This window comes from Plecotus auritus, assembly GCF_963455305.1.
Source record: "Plecotus auritus genome assembly, chromosome: 6".
NCBI lineage: Eukaryota > Metazoa > Chordata > Mammalia > Chiroptera > Vespertilionidae > Plecotus > Plecotus auritus.
Window position 1 is genome coordinate 168,782,662 of NC_137773.1, and position 15,479 is coordinate 168,798,140.

The window sequence follows — 15,479 nt, forward strand, 5'->3', positions numbered from 1 at the left end:
TTAATATTTTATTGATATTTTACAGAGAGGAAGGGAGAGGGATAGAGTGCCAGAAACATCGATGAGAGAGAAACATGGATCAGCTGCCTCCTGCACACCTCCCACTGGGGATGTGCCTGCAACCAAGGTACATGCCCTTGACCTGAATCGAACCCGGGACCCTTCAGTCCGAAGGCTGGCGCTCTATCCACTGAGCCAAACCAGTTTCGGCAAGATATTTGTTTCTTAATTAATTTCATGCCACTCACTCTCCTGGGGCCTTAGGACGGCTTCCTCTGTCTTGAGCTGCCCGCTTATCAGTACTTCCGGTCTCATCTGTTGGCCGGTTATAAAAAGATCACTTGCCTTTAAAATGGAGGAACCAGCATTTATTTACCCTACATAGTCCTCTGATTTCTCATCAGAGGGTTTTTAGTGTTGAGAAACCTCGGGTATCCGGTGTGAAGAGTGAGCGTACTCGATGGCGAATACACAGCGCAGGGTCTGGTCCTCACAGCTCGGCCTCCCGCAGCCCCCAGTCCTCAGTCTGACAATAAATACAGGCCACCCTTCCCAGGGTCAGGCACCATCAGGGGGTTTCAGCCCCAAATGGATCCCCAGGAGCGTGGAGACCGATGTCCTGAGTCTTCTACCATCACTTTATTCACAGTAACTGTATTTCACTGGTCTCCACCTGGCTGCCTATTTGAACCACTGGAAGCATTTAAAACCCCGATGCCCAGGCCATGTCCCGGAACCAGCCAAACCTGAAAACCAGCACCCATTTACGAAAGAAGGAACCCTAGCTGGTTTGGCTCAGTGGATAGAGCATCGGCCTGCGAACTGAAAGGTCCCAGGTTCGATTCCGGTCAAGGGCATGTGCGGGGGTTGTGGGCTCGATCCTTAGTGGGGGACTTGCAAGAGGCAGCCAATTCATGATTCTCTCTCATAAGGATGTTTCTTCTATCTCTCTCTTCCTCTTTGAAATCAACTTTAAAAATATATTAAAAAAGAAAAGAAAAGAAAAAAGACAGAAAATGGCCCTGCCTGGCACCTGTGTAGGTTGTGGTCGGCGCAAAAAAAAAAAGTTTTTTTTAAAAAGAACCCAGCCGGTGTGGCTCAGTTGGTTGAGTATTGTCCCATGTACCAGGAGGTCGCCAGTTTGATTCCCAGTCAGGGTATATTGCCCAGTGATAAAATCAATCAGGAGCCGAAAACCAGGATTACAGGCCTTATTAGGGGAAAGAGACCTGCCGGGCTGTCTCGCAAGGGGAGAACAGCAAGACGTGCAGAGGTGAACACGCCTTTTGAGGGGAGGAATGGGAAGGAATGGGGGCTTAGTGTACTCGGCACGCGCTGATTGGTGGCTTAATGTATGGTCATATAGGGACAAGGGCTTAGGGTATTTGGCAGGTGCTGATTGGTGGTTCAATGTATAGTCCATATAAGGTGCCTGGTTAGGTACTCAGGTATGTCCAGGCTGCAGGTTATGTCATACTCCGCCCACCAGTTGGGGGAAGGGAGGATCTATCATTCCAGGCTTTCGGTAATAGTAAAAAATTGAGAGTCCGGGCAAGGTCGGGGGCAAAGGTATGTCAGGGGCATCTACCCAAGATCTCAAGGATTCTGGTGACATAGTTGTCTCTAGGTTCTGAATTCAAGGCCAGATAGATCTCTCCCACCTTCTGGTTGGCGAACGCCTGCATTCTGTTCTGCAAAAAACTGAGCAGCTTCCGGAGTAAAAATTTGGAGGGTCCCTTGCCAGGTAAGATCTACTGAGTGTAAGTCTTCTAGGGAAGCAGATCGCGGTTGCCACCAGGACCTGTCCTCCAGGATACACTGCAGGAAATAGTAGAATTTAGCCTGTGAGGAATGATGGGTCATCAGGTCCTGGATGGTGCCGCTGAGTCTTCTTCGGGGATGGTGGGGAGACATTTGGTGAGCCTGAGAGAGGTAGGTCCTGTGGGGGTAGAAGTGTAGGAAGGTAGTGTTTTGTGTAGAGGTTTGTATGGCTTAATGTGTGAGAGGTGATACCAGTGGTGGATTCCTTGTACCTTTGCTGCAGTGGGGGTAGACAGTATGACTGGGAAAGGCCCCTCCCATGTGGGTGTTAAGGATGCCTTTCCTTTTTCCTTGACATAGACCAAGTCCTCAGGGAGGACTGAGATGAGTAGAAGTTGTGGGAAAGGGACGGAGGAGGAGATTATCAGCGTGTTGTTGTAAGAATGCCCTCATATGGGCAAAAGCAGGGAAGTAGTCTCCCAGGGAAGGGGAATTGTCCTCCGGGGTTTGGAGGACAAAAGGCCGTCCATACATGATCTCGAAGGGGCGTCGAAGTAGTGGTTGTCATGGCATGGCCCTCAGTCTCATTAGTGCCAGGGGGAGTAGTTCAGTCCAAGGCATATGGAGCTCTAAGGATAGCTTGGTTAGATGTGTTTTTAAGAGATGATTGGCCTTTTCTACTTTACCCAAAGACTGCGGGTGGTAGGGGATGTGGAGGTTCCATTTGATGTTTAGCGTTTGAGAGACCAGCTGCGTTATCTGAGAGACGAAATCGGGGCCATTATCAGATTGAAGAGACATCGGAAAGCCAAAGCAGGGAATGATGTCGTCGGTGAGAGATAGACGAGAGTACAGGTTCCTGTCCAGCTGATGGAGAGACAGATGTATGTGTTTTCCCCACAGAGGAAGAAAAATCCCTGATCATGGAGACAAGCTGAACGGTGTAAGGAGAAGAGGTGGACTAAAGGGTATGAGATTCTTTTTTCTAGTTGCGCACTCCAAGCTCAGAGGGTAGTCGCCATGGCGCTACCAATAAGGGGTGACAGATGAGTGTTTGAGATTGTATTGCCGTGAAAGTGGGAGGGAATGTTAGAATGGGCTGTTATCCAAGGGGGAAGGAAAGGAGCAGTGGAAGATGAGGCTGGAGAAAAGGCAGGGGGAGGAGGGAGCAGGCCCCACAGCCTGTTCCCAGGCCTCTAGCCGCTCGGATTTTAAACTGCCGCATTTTCCTAGAGATAATGATCTCAGTTTCTGATAATAGCCAGACTGTTAAGTAAGCCTGTGCAGTCAAGAAAGTTGTTCTTTGGGCCCTAACCGGTTTGGCTTAGTGGACAGAGCGTCGGCCTGTGGACTAAAGGGTCCCAGGTTCGATTCCGGTCAAGGGCATGTACCTTGGTTGCGGGCACATCCCCAGTAGGGGGTGTGCAGGAGGCAGCTGAATCGATGTTTCTCTCATCGATGTTTCTAACTCTCTATCCCTCTCCTTTCCTCTCTGTAAAAAAATCAATAAAATATATTAAAAAAAAAAAAAAAAGACCAAGGGTCGAGAGATTGGCGAGGAGACACCCTAAGGGTGTGTTTCAAGGGCGTTTGGATTGAGAGGTCCCCGTGACTGGAGGGAAGGGCCACCGAAAAATTGGGGAAGGAACAAGGAGCGTCCTCCTTTCCCTCAGCCAACCTGTAGAGAGAGAGAGACGAGAAAAGGTTCCGAGGTCGTCACCCCGAGACCTTTCCCGGGGAGTAGAGCAGAGTTCCCAGCCAAGCGCACCTGGGCTTTCGTAGAACGTAGATCGAGTAGCCGGGAGACTCTGAGGCCCCTCCAGGTCATAGGGAGCGAGAAAAAAGTAGGGGGGTTGGGAAAGTCCCTGGTGGGAGGGAAACGTGTCCAGGGTTCGAGAGAGGGTCCGGGGCAGGCCAATCAACTCAGAACCATACCACCGAGCAGTCAGGAAGTCAGCCTGGGCACTGCTTTCCTGAAATGCTCAGGATGTGGTCCAAGGATCGTCCCGCTCCGGTTCACCTCTCCCGGGTTGTGGGCTCCACCACCATGTGCAAGAGATAGCCCCACTGATGTTTCTCTCTCTCCCTCCCTCTCTCTGAAATCAACTTAAAAAATAAGGAAAAGGTGTCCTACATTTAGTAATATTTACAGCAAAATGACCTTTAAAAGTTTGAAAATATTTTTGAGATTTCCAATTGTATGGAAATGTCATTTCCACGGAATAATTTTGCTCAAGAAAGTCAAATCAATGAAATCCCATTATTTATAGAATAATGGGTTCCCAGCAAAGCTGTCTTGAGTTTCAGTTTACTTTGTTTCTGCAAACTTCATGAAGAGCAGAATATTTCTCATTAATTCTCTTGAGCCAGTAATAAGATTCTCTCAAAAAGCTCTTTGTTGACTGTTTTCTAGGTACTTTACAAAAGCGGTCATTTTGACAACTGTTCACCCCCTCTGCAATAAGCTGGAGAGAAAAGGGGACATTCCATTCCTGGTAACAACCTCACAGTAACCATGGTGATATGGCCAGATCACCAGTGCCGCAAAGCTATTTATACTAGAAACATAAGAACCCTTAGTTCTTTTTTTTTTTAAAATGCACGTACATGTATCTTTTTTTTTTTTTTTTTTTTTACCAGAAGTTCAATATATTCCAACTGAGTAAACTGTTTTTTCCCAAGACATGTTGTCCTGTCAGTCACAGAGCCAGTGGTCATATTGTGAGTTAGTAATAATAAACGAAGTGCCCGCTCTCTGATTGACCAAGAATTGATGTCACAATATTTGGAGCGTGAAGTTAGGCCAGCCGTGGGCAAACTACGGCCCGCGGGCCGGATCCGGCCCGTTCGGCTGTCCTATCCGGCCCGTGGAGCCGAAAGAGCGGAGGGTTCTCTTGCTCTCCCCTCCGCTCCTTCACCAGCAGCAGTGTTAACATGGCAACGTCGGGAAACACGGCCGCAGCTCCTTCTTCTGAGTGGGCCGATTTATATCCGCCCATTCAGTAGAAGGAACAACCTCTCAATCTTCCAGAGGCTCCTTGTAATGCCCGCGGACGCGTCCCCCGACATCACCCTGGGAATGCGTAGACACGTTGTCGTGGTGATGTAGGGAGACACGCCCCTGGAGAGCACAGTATCAGAGCACAGTTTGAAATGAATAAAACTATTGAAATTAAAAAAAAAAAAAAGACCGTACCCTTTTATGTAATGATGTTTACTTTGAATTTATATTAGTTCACACAAACACTCCATCCATGCTTTTGTTCCGGCCCTCCGGTCCAGTTTAAGAACCCATTGTGGCCCTCGAGTCAAAAAGTTTGCCCACCCCTGAGTTAGGCCATTTCTCCTTGTCCTGCCCCAGGGACTGTCTCCCTCTGTCCATCACCCTGTTGTAGGAGAAATCCCTGGATTTGGGAACGAGATTTGTATTTCAATCCCGGGATTGCCATTCAATAGCGTATTTTTGGCAAATTATTTCACCTTCTCAAGTTTCCATTTTCCTGCGTGTTTATTAGGAAAACAAGACAAAACACGTAACGCTCATTAGAAATGTTTAGAACCACCTCGCAGAGCCTGCCACACAGTGGACGCTCATTAAAGCGCGGTCACCTCTGGCGCGTCCACCAGGTGAAGCAGGAGCGTGTGTTTGCAAGGGGGATGCACGCATATCACCTGAGGGTCGCCTGCCGGTGTCAGGTTGAGTAAAATGTGGTCAGACTACAGATGGCGACTCACAGATCCCCCAGAGGCTCCTGGAGAGGCCTCCTCTCCGGGCGGGGCGATGAGTGAGCTGCAGTGAGCTGCAGACGGGACGTGGAGGAGGCAAGGCTGGGAGGTGGAGAAGCTGGTGCTGATGAAATGATACATTCATCGTGGTTGTTCCCAGTTTCTGATATGAAATGTCTAATTGATTGTGTGGTTTTGGATTTCGTTAGTTTTTTTTTGTTTGTTTGTTTTTTAATTTCTTTATTGATTAAGGTGTTACATATGTGTCCTTATTCCCCCATTACCCCCCACCTCCCATTCATGCCCCTACCACCCTGTTGTCTGTGTCCATTGATTAGGCTTATAAGCATGCATATAAGTCCTTTGGTTGATCTCCCCCCATACCCCCACCCTCCCCTACCTTCCCTGAGGTTTGACGTTCTGATTGATGTTTCTCTGTCTCTGGATCTGTTTTTTGTTCATCAGTTTATGTTGTTTATTATATGAGTGAGATCATGTGATATTTATCTTTCTCTGAGTGGCTTATTTCACTTAGCATAATGCTCTCCATCTCCATCCATGTTGTTGCAAATGGTAGGAACTCCTTCTTTTTTACCACAGCGTAGTATTCCATTGTGTAGATGTACCACAGTTTTTAAATCCACTCATCTGCTGATGGGCACTTAGGCTGTTTCCAAATCTTAGCTATGGTGAATTGTGCTGCTATGAACATAGGGGTGCATATATCCTTTCTGATTGGTGTTTCTAGTTTCTTGGGAAAAATTCCTAGAAGTGGGCTCACTGGGTCAAATGGGAGTTCCATTTTTAGTTTTTTGAGGAAACGCCATACTGTTCTCCACAGTGGCTGCACCAGTCTGCATTCCCAGCAGCAGTGCACGAGGGTTCCTTTTTCTCCTCCGCATCCTCGCCAGCACTTGTCGTTTGTTGATTTGTTGATGATAGCCATTCTGACAGGTGTGAGATGGTACCACGTTGTTGTTTTGATTTGCTTCTCTCTGATGATTAGTGACTTTGAGCAGGTTTTCATACCTTAGTTCTTAAAAAACAAACAAACAAAAAAAAAAACACGCACACACAAAAAAACTTTATTGTTGAGAGTATCACAGATGTCCCTCTTTTTCCTCCCATTGCTCCCCTCTGCCCAGTTCCCTCCCCGTCCCAGGCCTTCACCACCCTATTGTGTGTGTCCATAGGTAATGCATATACTAGTATGACCTTTGGTTAATCTCTCCCCACCCCCTCACCCTTTCCCTGTGAGATTCGTCAGTCTGTTCCATCTTTCCATGCCTTTGATTCTATTTTATTCATCCGTTTATTCTTATTCCTTTATTTTTATATTCAGTTGTTGACATGTATTTATTGCCATTTTATTCACATTTTTTATCTTTTCTTCTTCCTTCTCCTCCTCCTCTTTCTCTTACTCTTCTTAAAGAATATCCTTCAACATTTCATGTTTTGAACTATGTATCCAGTAGTTTGCTTGCTTCCATTTTTTTTCATTTGTGACCTGTTTCTTTGTCACCGCATTTTGGCTGCTTCCCTGTGTTTGTTTCTATGTATTAGGTAGAGCTACTATGTCTCCTGGAATTGGTCGAGTGGCCATGTGTAGTAGGTGTCCTGTAGGGCCCAGTGGCTCAGCCTCCCCAATCACCTGAGCTCGGCCCTCTAGGTGTGCCCCTGTGTGGGCTGTGTGCATCTCTGGGAGGAGTTGACCTCCAGGCCAGTTGGCTGTGAGGACCAGCTGCGACTACAGTGGGAGAGCTGCCGTGCAGGGGACTCCCCTATGGAGCAGGACTTGCTTCGGTGGGGCTTTGGTGCTCACTGAGTCTGCCCCTTGAGTGTGTCACTGTGGATGTGTAGAGTTGTAATCTGGTGTGGTCTGAAGCTGTCCACCGGGTGTACTGCCTCTGGGGCCTCACGTGAGGTGCAGAGTCAGCCACTGCCTGGGGCCACCCAGCAGGAACCACAGAGAGATTAAAGATGCCTTCTATTTGTATTGAGTTTGGAAGTGCCCAGGAGAGGCTCAGCTGTGAAGCAAGGCATGCTGGTGCTAGTGCCAGGTCTTGGGCCTCTTATTGATAGGTTTGAGGCTGCTGCTGCTTGTTGAGAGATTTTAGAAAAATCTGAAGCCTGAGCCAGGATAGGCCATTCATATGGAAAAGCCGCTGCAAACAGCTTGGGTGGAGCTGCAAATTGGATGGGGCCGAGTGAACAGCATTGGCCATGTTGATGGAAACAGATATGGCTGCCAGTCAGCCCTGCGACCAAGGAGGTCCCATCACCCAGCACCCCTGTGAGCACCTCCACCTGGGAGAAAGACACCCCCCAAATTCCTGCCCAGACAATCCAGTTCCTCCCTGTATGTCCCTGGGTCCCCGGCGCTGAAGCTCAGAGGAAGCAGGACCATGTAAGTCCATGGCCGGCCCTTGAACAGGAACACCTGGGAACTCCAGTGGCCTCTGTGTCATTGAGCCACAATCCCCTCTGGTTTTTCCGGCCCAAGTTATGGGGACTTCTCAGCTCTGGAACCCTGTGCTGGGGGTCTGTTGTGGGACTGGGATCCCTTGCTTCTCAGGGAAGGCCTCTGCAGCTGAGCTATCCCTCCCGGTTGAAAAACACCGCACGTGGGTTTTGGACCAGCCTGTTATGTGCCTCCACCATTCCTGTAAGTCTTGATATACTTTCTTCTCTAGTTGTAGGACTTCCATTCAGCCAGATTTCAGGTGGTTCTGAATGACGGTTTTTCTGTTTTAGTTGTAATTTTGATGTGGTTGTGGGAGGCAGCGAGTACTGGCATTTACCTACACCACCATCTTGGTTCTCCCAAGGAATCAGGTGGGAAGTATTTGGTTTTTAGCATTTGTCATCATAAAGCCCTAAACAAGTACTGGTATATCTATAGGTCTTTTTGTCACTTACTGGCTGAGGTTTTAAAGACTCTCCTTACTGGTTGTGATAGCAGACATCTCAGATGGTGCCCAGAGACCCCCACCTCCTGGCATTCGTGCCCCCCTGAATCCCTCTCCCCTTGGGTGCGCTGGATCGAGCACCGTGCAGAGAAGGTGGTAAGAATGATGGACATCTCTGAGATGAGGTTATAAAAGACTGTGACTTCCATTTTGCTGGCTTGGGTGAACCAGGCTGCCATGTTGGAGAGGCCTACGTGGCAAGAAACATAGTGTTTTAATTATGTATCATAATTTATTTGTATTGAGAGAACTCAATTTCTTCTGGCATCAGGGCTCTTAGGCAAGCGGGAGGAAGAAACTCCAAACCCCCACCTGTTTAAGCCACTCCCCCAACCCCCTCCCCGCCATACACACCCTTCATTCCTCCTTCTCTGATCCTCACACAAAAAGTTCTGTGCCATCAGGACTGAAGAATCTGTATCAAGTGACTCTGGGGATTATCTCCCAATGTCTCCCACCCTGTCACTAAACCCTGAATGGGACAAAGCTTTCATGTTGGAGCTAGAACGAAAGACTTAGAGCACAAATAGATGGCTTAGATAATACACCAAATCTCTCATATAAATCCCCTGGAAAGGCACAGATCACCGGGCAGGCCCCTATTAGTGTATCTCAGGGAAGGGAAGGACACGGGAGGGCGTGGTGGCAGAGAGTTACTGAGGCCCCTCTGCAGGAAGACAGCAAAGGAAGCAGGGGACAGCCACTGCAGAGCCACAACAGTCCATGGCAGTTGCACATGGTTCACGAGAGATGTATATCCCAGAGGCCATTGCACAGAACCATCTCATTCCCCTGTGCGTTCGAGGGCCTCCTCGTCACCAAGGTGTTCAGTCAGCATCCCCCTGGCTCTCACTGACCCTGTGGCCCGAGAGAACATTTTCTAAAAAGCAATATTCCACTTCTCAGTTGGAACCTGTATCATTTTGAGAAGTCAGTTGCAATCTGGAGGTGGGGGGGGGACAGAAAACTTCTTTTGTATGGACATTATACTTCCTTAAATATTTCCCTCGTTTTATCTGTAACTAGGAAATAATTAGAAGGATGAATACACTTTCTTAAGTGATCGTAACTAGAAAGGAGGATTTCTGGTTCCCTTACATTGTCTAATTTTTCTGTACTGACCGTGCATTGCTTTGCAAGATTTTAAACATGTAATAAAAAAGAACAATCCTTTCAAGACAAGCATGGGAACGACACCAGCAGTAGTTAGAAAATATGACATTTTATTTTCACTCAGGATGTACAGTACGTGAATTTGGAAGTGAAATCATTGTAGGGTTCTGCAGTGTAGAACCTTATGATCGGCCCACCATTAGTCCACTCATTGCAAAGCAGCCGCACCAGGGTCAGCTCTATTTGTGCTGTAGATGAAATGAGCTCTCAACGTGAAACACCCAGTAGCATTCGAGTAATAGGATACAGTAGACATGAACTAAGTTTCAACATTTCATCTTTGGAACAAATTCTGCTTATTTACATGTTAAGAATAGGTAGTTCTAATTACTTTCCCTATTGTGAGTTTTAATGACTGATTTTATGCTACAGAAGGTTTGCCAGCTGTTACTTTCTTTAGTTTCTAAAAGCAGTAACTTACTAATGTTTATAAAAGGTGATGTTGAAAAAGGCGCTTTTAGAGATATTTAAGGAGAACAAGATTACTATTGAAAGAACTGCACGTTTTCAAGCATAACACACATGGTCGCATATTTAACTGAGCTGTTTTAAGAAGGTGGCAATTGTACTACCTTACATACTTCCCTACCATTTAAACCTCATAATTAGTTTGAATATATAGTCTGACTTAGACCTCTCCGCACAGCCTCTACAGCATGGTTTTCAGGTTTGTTTTTATACATAAATTAGAGCTGAAATTGGTCCTTGATTTAAAGAACTGTGCTAACCTGGGAGCACTTACATCTTATATACACTATTCTATTGATGGCTAACAGAAGCTTTAAAGGGGAAGCATCCCAACAGTACCTCCGACACCACTGACCCCGGACAAGAGCCTCTCAGAGGCCCACGTTGCCTTGAAGGGTCCGGGAGGAAGCAGCTGAGCAGCCAAGGGCAGTCCTAAAAACAGAGGTGGCTTTGGACCATTAGCATGAGAGAGAGACTTTACAATCTTTGATTTCATTTATACCCTTTAAAAAAGGTACAGCGTACCTGAACTTTCCATCACACTTAAAGCTGAGCTCCTAAGGCAGCTCCACAGAGACAAGTAGGTACACGGCCCCTTCTCTTCCCACCGTGAAGTCATGGCTGTGTTGTCAAGCTCCTTGATGAATGGAAAAGACTTACACTTTATACGCAGAGAAGAGTTAGCGTACATTAAACTTTAAGAAGAGTCCGAAGTTGTGTAGGAAAGTATGCTTGCCAACAGTAATGCTTCCATAGTGACGATAATGAAACTGAGCTAGAAGAACAATGACTGTTTTACGCAATGAAAGAAGCTAGGTTTTTGATATATATTATTCTCCAATAGTTGATTAAATTGACAATGGACAGATTCCTTCCATCCATGAGCTGAATCCAGGTTATGCTTGAATTACAGAACAGCTTCAGATTATAAACACAGCGTCCAACAGTAGGATCATCAGGCAGATCACCAATGGTAAGTCAGCGCCCCGCACAGACAGATGTGCTCTGGGGTAAAGGCTTCCTAAGACCTCGGCTCCTGTGGAAAGCGGGTCAGTAAAGACTCCAGTTCTGCAGGATGGAGTCTTCCAGGCCAAGCCGCTTTCCACAGACACAAACTCAGTCTATCTTTTCTTTCTGGACCAATCTGGGAGCATCGACAAAATCTTTGCCATTGTAAAGAATAATAAAAAATGTTCCAACGCTTGCAACTCCCCAGAAGAGAACATAGGCCAGTGTTTCTGTCCAAGTGTCACCTGTTGATAGAAAAAAAACAAAGAGTTGATAAGTAAAAGTCATTTACTGAGACCAGAGCCAACTTTCAGCTGTTCAGCACATCTTGACTTTAAAAGTTTACAAAATACAGAACCTCTCCCTTGAGCTTTAGGCCGGCAGTTCTCAAGCTCTGGCCAGGCTTGGTAGCCTAGTTGAATAACATGTAACAACTCTGCTGAGGGCACTTCTCAGCCCTGCAGCTCACCAAGGTCAGGAGCAGGCCGGGCAAGCTGGACTTTGCTGCAGTCCCTGAGAAGTGGACCTCGTGTACCCTATCCGTGTGATCACACTGGCCTCCTTGGTGGAGAGAAAAGCAAGGTGGGGACCCACTCCTGAGGGCTGCCGGACAGCATGCTGCATGGGGGTCCTAGTCTCTGGGACTGGAAATCAGACACTACTGTATGTAAACACCACAAGGCTCATTATTTTATAGCAAGCAACTGACTTGAGACGTTACCTTCCACAGCATTCAGTCTCTTTCTACTTAAAAACATAACAAAATCTGTGACTGCTCATCTTCACAGCTCTTGAGTCTCAAAATTCTTCCTGGACCAAGGAGAAAGGCTGCTCCTCACAAGCCCCGTGCCTGCCCACCCCCGCCGTTCCCCAGAGTAGCCATCCAGGTACTTAAACCATGCCTGGCCCTGGCTCTCCTGCCTCTCCGGGGGGCTCCACAGAGAAATGCAAGTCCACAGTCAAAAAAAAAAAAAAAAAAAGGGATCAAAATAGCACAACTAACTCAACAGTGGAGGGACTCCCAGGAAATGGCATCAGGCGGTGGTGTGAAGAAAGCAGTCAGAGGATTTGGGAGTAAACAGCCTGCAGGCCTGAGGGACCAGGAAGCACATGCTGGCTGGCCCTGTCCCCTTCCTTCTGTCTACACCTGACACAGGACCAGTTGTCCCACACAGTGATCCCTGTGCCCTCCAGCCCTGGGCCTGCTATTACACCATGAGCTACAGTGCACAACAGAGATCACAGGTAGTTTGCAAAGTGTAAACTATTGATTACCTGGCTCTTGACAGAAAAAATTTGCCAAGTAAACTTAGCAAAAAGCAAAAGTAAGCCCTGTGCTAGAACCACCACAGGCCGCCTTCTTCCCCACAGTGGCTGCTGCAATGCTGACCACCGAGGGGATGCGGATGAGAGGGACTGGCTCCCCTTCAGAAGCGGGCAGAACCTGTGTGGTGGGGGTGAAACAGGAGTCCTTTATTCAGCAAACTGAGCTGGGGACTTCCTATACCCTGGATGCAGGCAATAACCAAGGAGAGAGACCATCTCTGTCCTCAGGAAGGTGCTGATCTAGTGAGAAAGGGGTGTGCAGATCAGTACCACTGCGAGACACACACCAGGCCTGTCAGGGACAACAAAGAGGCACACCCAAAAAAGAAATCCTAGGTGCTTAGGAAGTTAAAAGGGGGGGGGCTTACAAGTGCTCTGGAAATCAGAGGAGGAGAGGGTGCCTGGTGGAGAACCAGGGAACACTGTGTGTTTGGGGGGTGCATGGGGGTGGCATCTGAATAGTGTCCATGCTGAGAAATGTTAGCCCAAGGAATTCAGGGTGGGGTGGAGACTGGAGGCTGACCTCAGTACAAGAGCACAATACAGCCCAGGCAGACGCCAATTCCCAGAGACAGAAGAGTACTTAATGGAGACACGTGAGTCTTAAGTGCCTAGTAACTTAGTAACAAAATATTGAGAGAAAAAAGAAAACCAGTAAAGACCATGCCAGCTCAGTCCATAGGCAATTTTGCTCTCAATCTATTAAAATTTAATAAGTACTATATTAACCTACTAACAACATTTGCCCAATAGGTGATTGGTTAAATAAACTATACATACATAAATGGAATACTTTGGAGTCTTTGGAAAAAACAAGATTTTTAAAAAACGTGTATTTCACTTTTGAAAAAAAAAATCACACACACTTATAAAGATTAAAACATCAAAATATTAAGAGTAGTTAGCTTATCTCTAGAAGGCAGGGTGATAATAGGAAAAAAAACATTTATGAAGCTACGGAGTATATTTTTTCCTCTGGTCACATCTAAGGACTAATCTTATCTGCTCACTCTACTCACTGGATTTATTTGGGGAACATCAAGTGTTGAGTGGACTCTAAAACTCAAGATGCTGTATAAGGAAAGTTCAACATTCTAAACGGCGAGTGTAAGATGGTGAAACAGGAGCAGACTTACCAGCCATAAGGAGGCAGATAATGCACATTGAAAAAGCCACAACCATGATAATAGGCAACTGGGAGAGAGAACAGAGAGAAAACATCAGTAAGAATGCTCACTAGTGGTTGCACGATCAGTTTGCTTTCCCTGAAAAAGAATAAACCGTCCGCCATCTGATACACAAATATATTTTTTCAAAAAACATCACCACTCAGGGGTTAGTCACAGCTGCCTAGACCTTCAGGTGGTTAAGAAATCAAACGTGAGAAGCATGACTTTGCTCCAAACCAGTACCACATGGAGGGCAGCTGCCCAGATGTGAGCCCAAGACACCAGGCCCCCTTCCTTCCAGGACTCTGCCCACTAGAATGGGACCCCAGAATGGCTCCTGCAAGTCTGGTGAAAGGAGTAAGAAAGGAGAGAAGTGCCAGAACCGCACAGGCACACCTTGCTTTATTGTACTTCTTACTGCGCTTTGCCTTTTTTTTTTTTTTTTTTTTTTTTTTTTTTACAAATTGAAGGTTTGTGGCAACTCTGTGTCAAGCAAGCCCGCCAGGGCCATTTTCCTACAGGCTCAGATGAGGGTTAGCATTTTTTAGCAATAAAGTGTTTTTTTGATTAAGATATGTACATAGCTTTTTTTTAGATGTAATGCTATTGCCCACTTCACAGACTACAGCACAGTGCAAACTTTTACATGCACTGGGAAACCAGTAATTCCCGTGACTCACTGCGTGGCGATACCCGCTGCATTGCGGTATCTGGAACTGACCCTGCAGTATCTCTGAGGTATAAGCCTGTATTTTGCCTTCTGAGACACGAGGTTGCCTCCAACAATCCCTGCACGTGAGGGGCGTGGAGTCCTCCTGAAATGAAAAGCCTTTTACGTTCCCCCGCTATGATTCTTGCATTAAAAGGATGTGCAAGACGGAGTGAAATCTGAAAGAAAAATGCTCCGAAGTTTCTTTACTCCTCTCCCAGTACACTCCTAGGGGAAACTGGAGCATTTGTATTCCGTTTAGATACGTAATCAAGGGGAGTTGGCACCATCTATACCCTCAGATACAATGCTTTAACAACTTGAATAAATGAAGGTTTCTTACAGCCAGAAATTTCAAATCCCGTGGAACACTTAGGGGACTATGAGATTCTAATTCGTCCACCGAGTAGTTCCCCAGAAACAAGTCTATGGCGTCCTAGAACAGAAAGAAGAAAACCATTAGCTCCCAAAGAAGGTGTGAGCACATTACTGAGGAATAGCACAAAGGTGCAGCCACCAACGACCAACAATCAGCATCAAATACAAACTCACTTGTCTGAATCCATCGGAAAAGTTGTTCTTGTAATACCGAATCAGTGAGTTCCAGCCGTCCTTTACCAGTCCCAGCTGAGTTCTCTTCCCAGTTCTGGTTGAAAGGTCAATTTTGAGTTATATATTTGCATATTTAATTCCCACAGTTTTACAGTGTGAGAAAAAGTGACCAGTAAGTGTGTGTTATGGAGATAAGGGAGTTACAACAATTTTAAAAATCAACCCTGAACCTATAGAGATACCTCACAAATGACCAGTAGTGGAGTCCAAGAAATATGTACTCTCTTTCTAAAACACTACCCAAGTAGCATAAAGAGGAAAAGCATTCAGTTCCCGTTGCAAAGACTAGAAATAAGAGGAGAAACACTAAGTCCAGGTTAAGTGGTATGAAACAGCAGAAAGGCTAAGAAATCTTATTTTGCTCACAGGGAATCCACACAGCGGAAAAGGCCCACCCATATCTGTAACAAATTCAGTGGTCCCACCTCTCGCTATCAGCGTGGTCCCAGAAGCAGTCAGAATCCCGGGTGCTTCCTTAGATGTGCAGAATCTCAGGCCTGCCCCAGAACTGCTGGCCCTAACCAGGGACTCAGGGGCCCACTACATCTGAGAACTGAA

At 46.6% G+C, this 15,479-nt stretch overlaps 1 protein-coding gene across 3 annotated transcripts in view; it reads right to left on the bottom strand.

The window, feature by feature from the left end:
- Positions 1–9,658: 9,658 nt before the first annotated feature.
- The window catches only part of SACM1L (SAC1 like phosphatidylinositide phosphatase), a 36,042-nt gene continuing 30,221 nt past the window's right edge, over positions 9,659–15,479 (bottom strand). For 2 of the 3 annotated variants that reach the window (XM_080673753.1, XM_080673752.1), the window contains 4 exons: positions 14,862–14,955; positions 14,653–14,745; positions 13,568–13,625; positions 9,659–11,350 (listed from right to left, as the gene is read on the bottom strand). In XM_080673753.1, the coding sequence (XP_080529879.1) occupies positions 11,214–11,350; positions 13,568–13,625; positions 14,653–14,745; positions 14,862–14,955 (382 nt within the window). In that variant the 3' untranslated portion in view covers positions 9,659–11,213. Of the gene's footprint in view, positions 11,351–13,567; positions 13,626–14,280; positions 14,416–14,652; positions 14,746–14,861; positions 14,956–15,479 lie in introns of all 3 variants that reach the window. The other variant, XM_080673751.1, reaches the window with a different exon arrangement.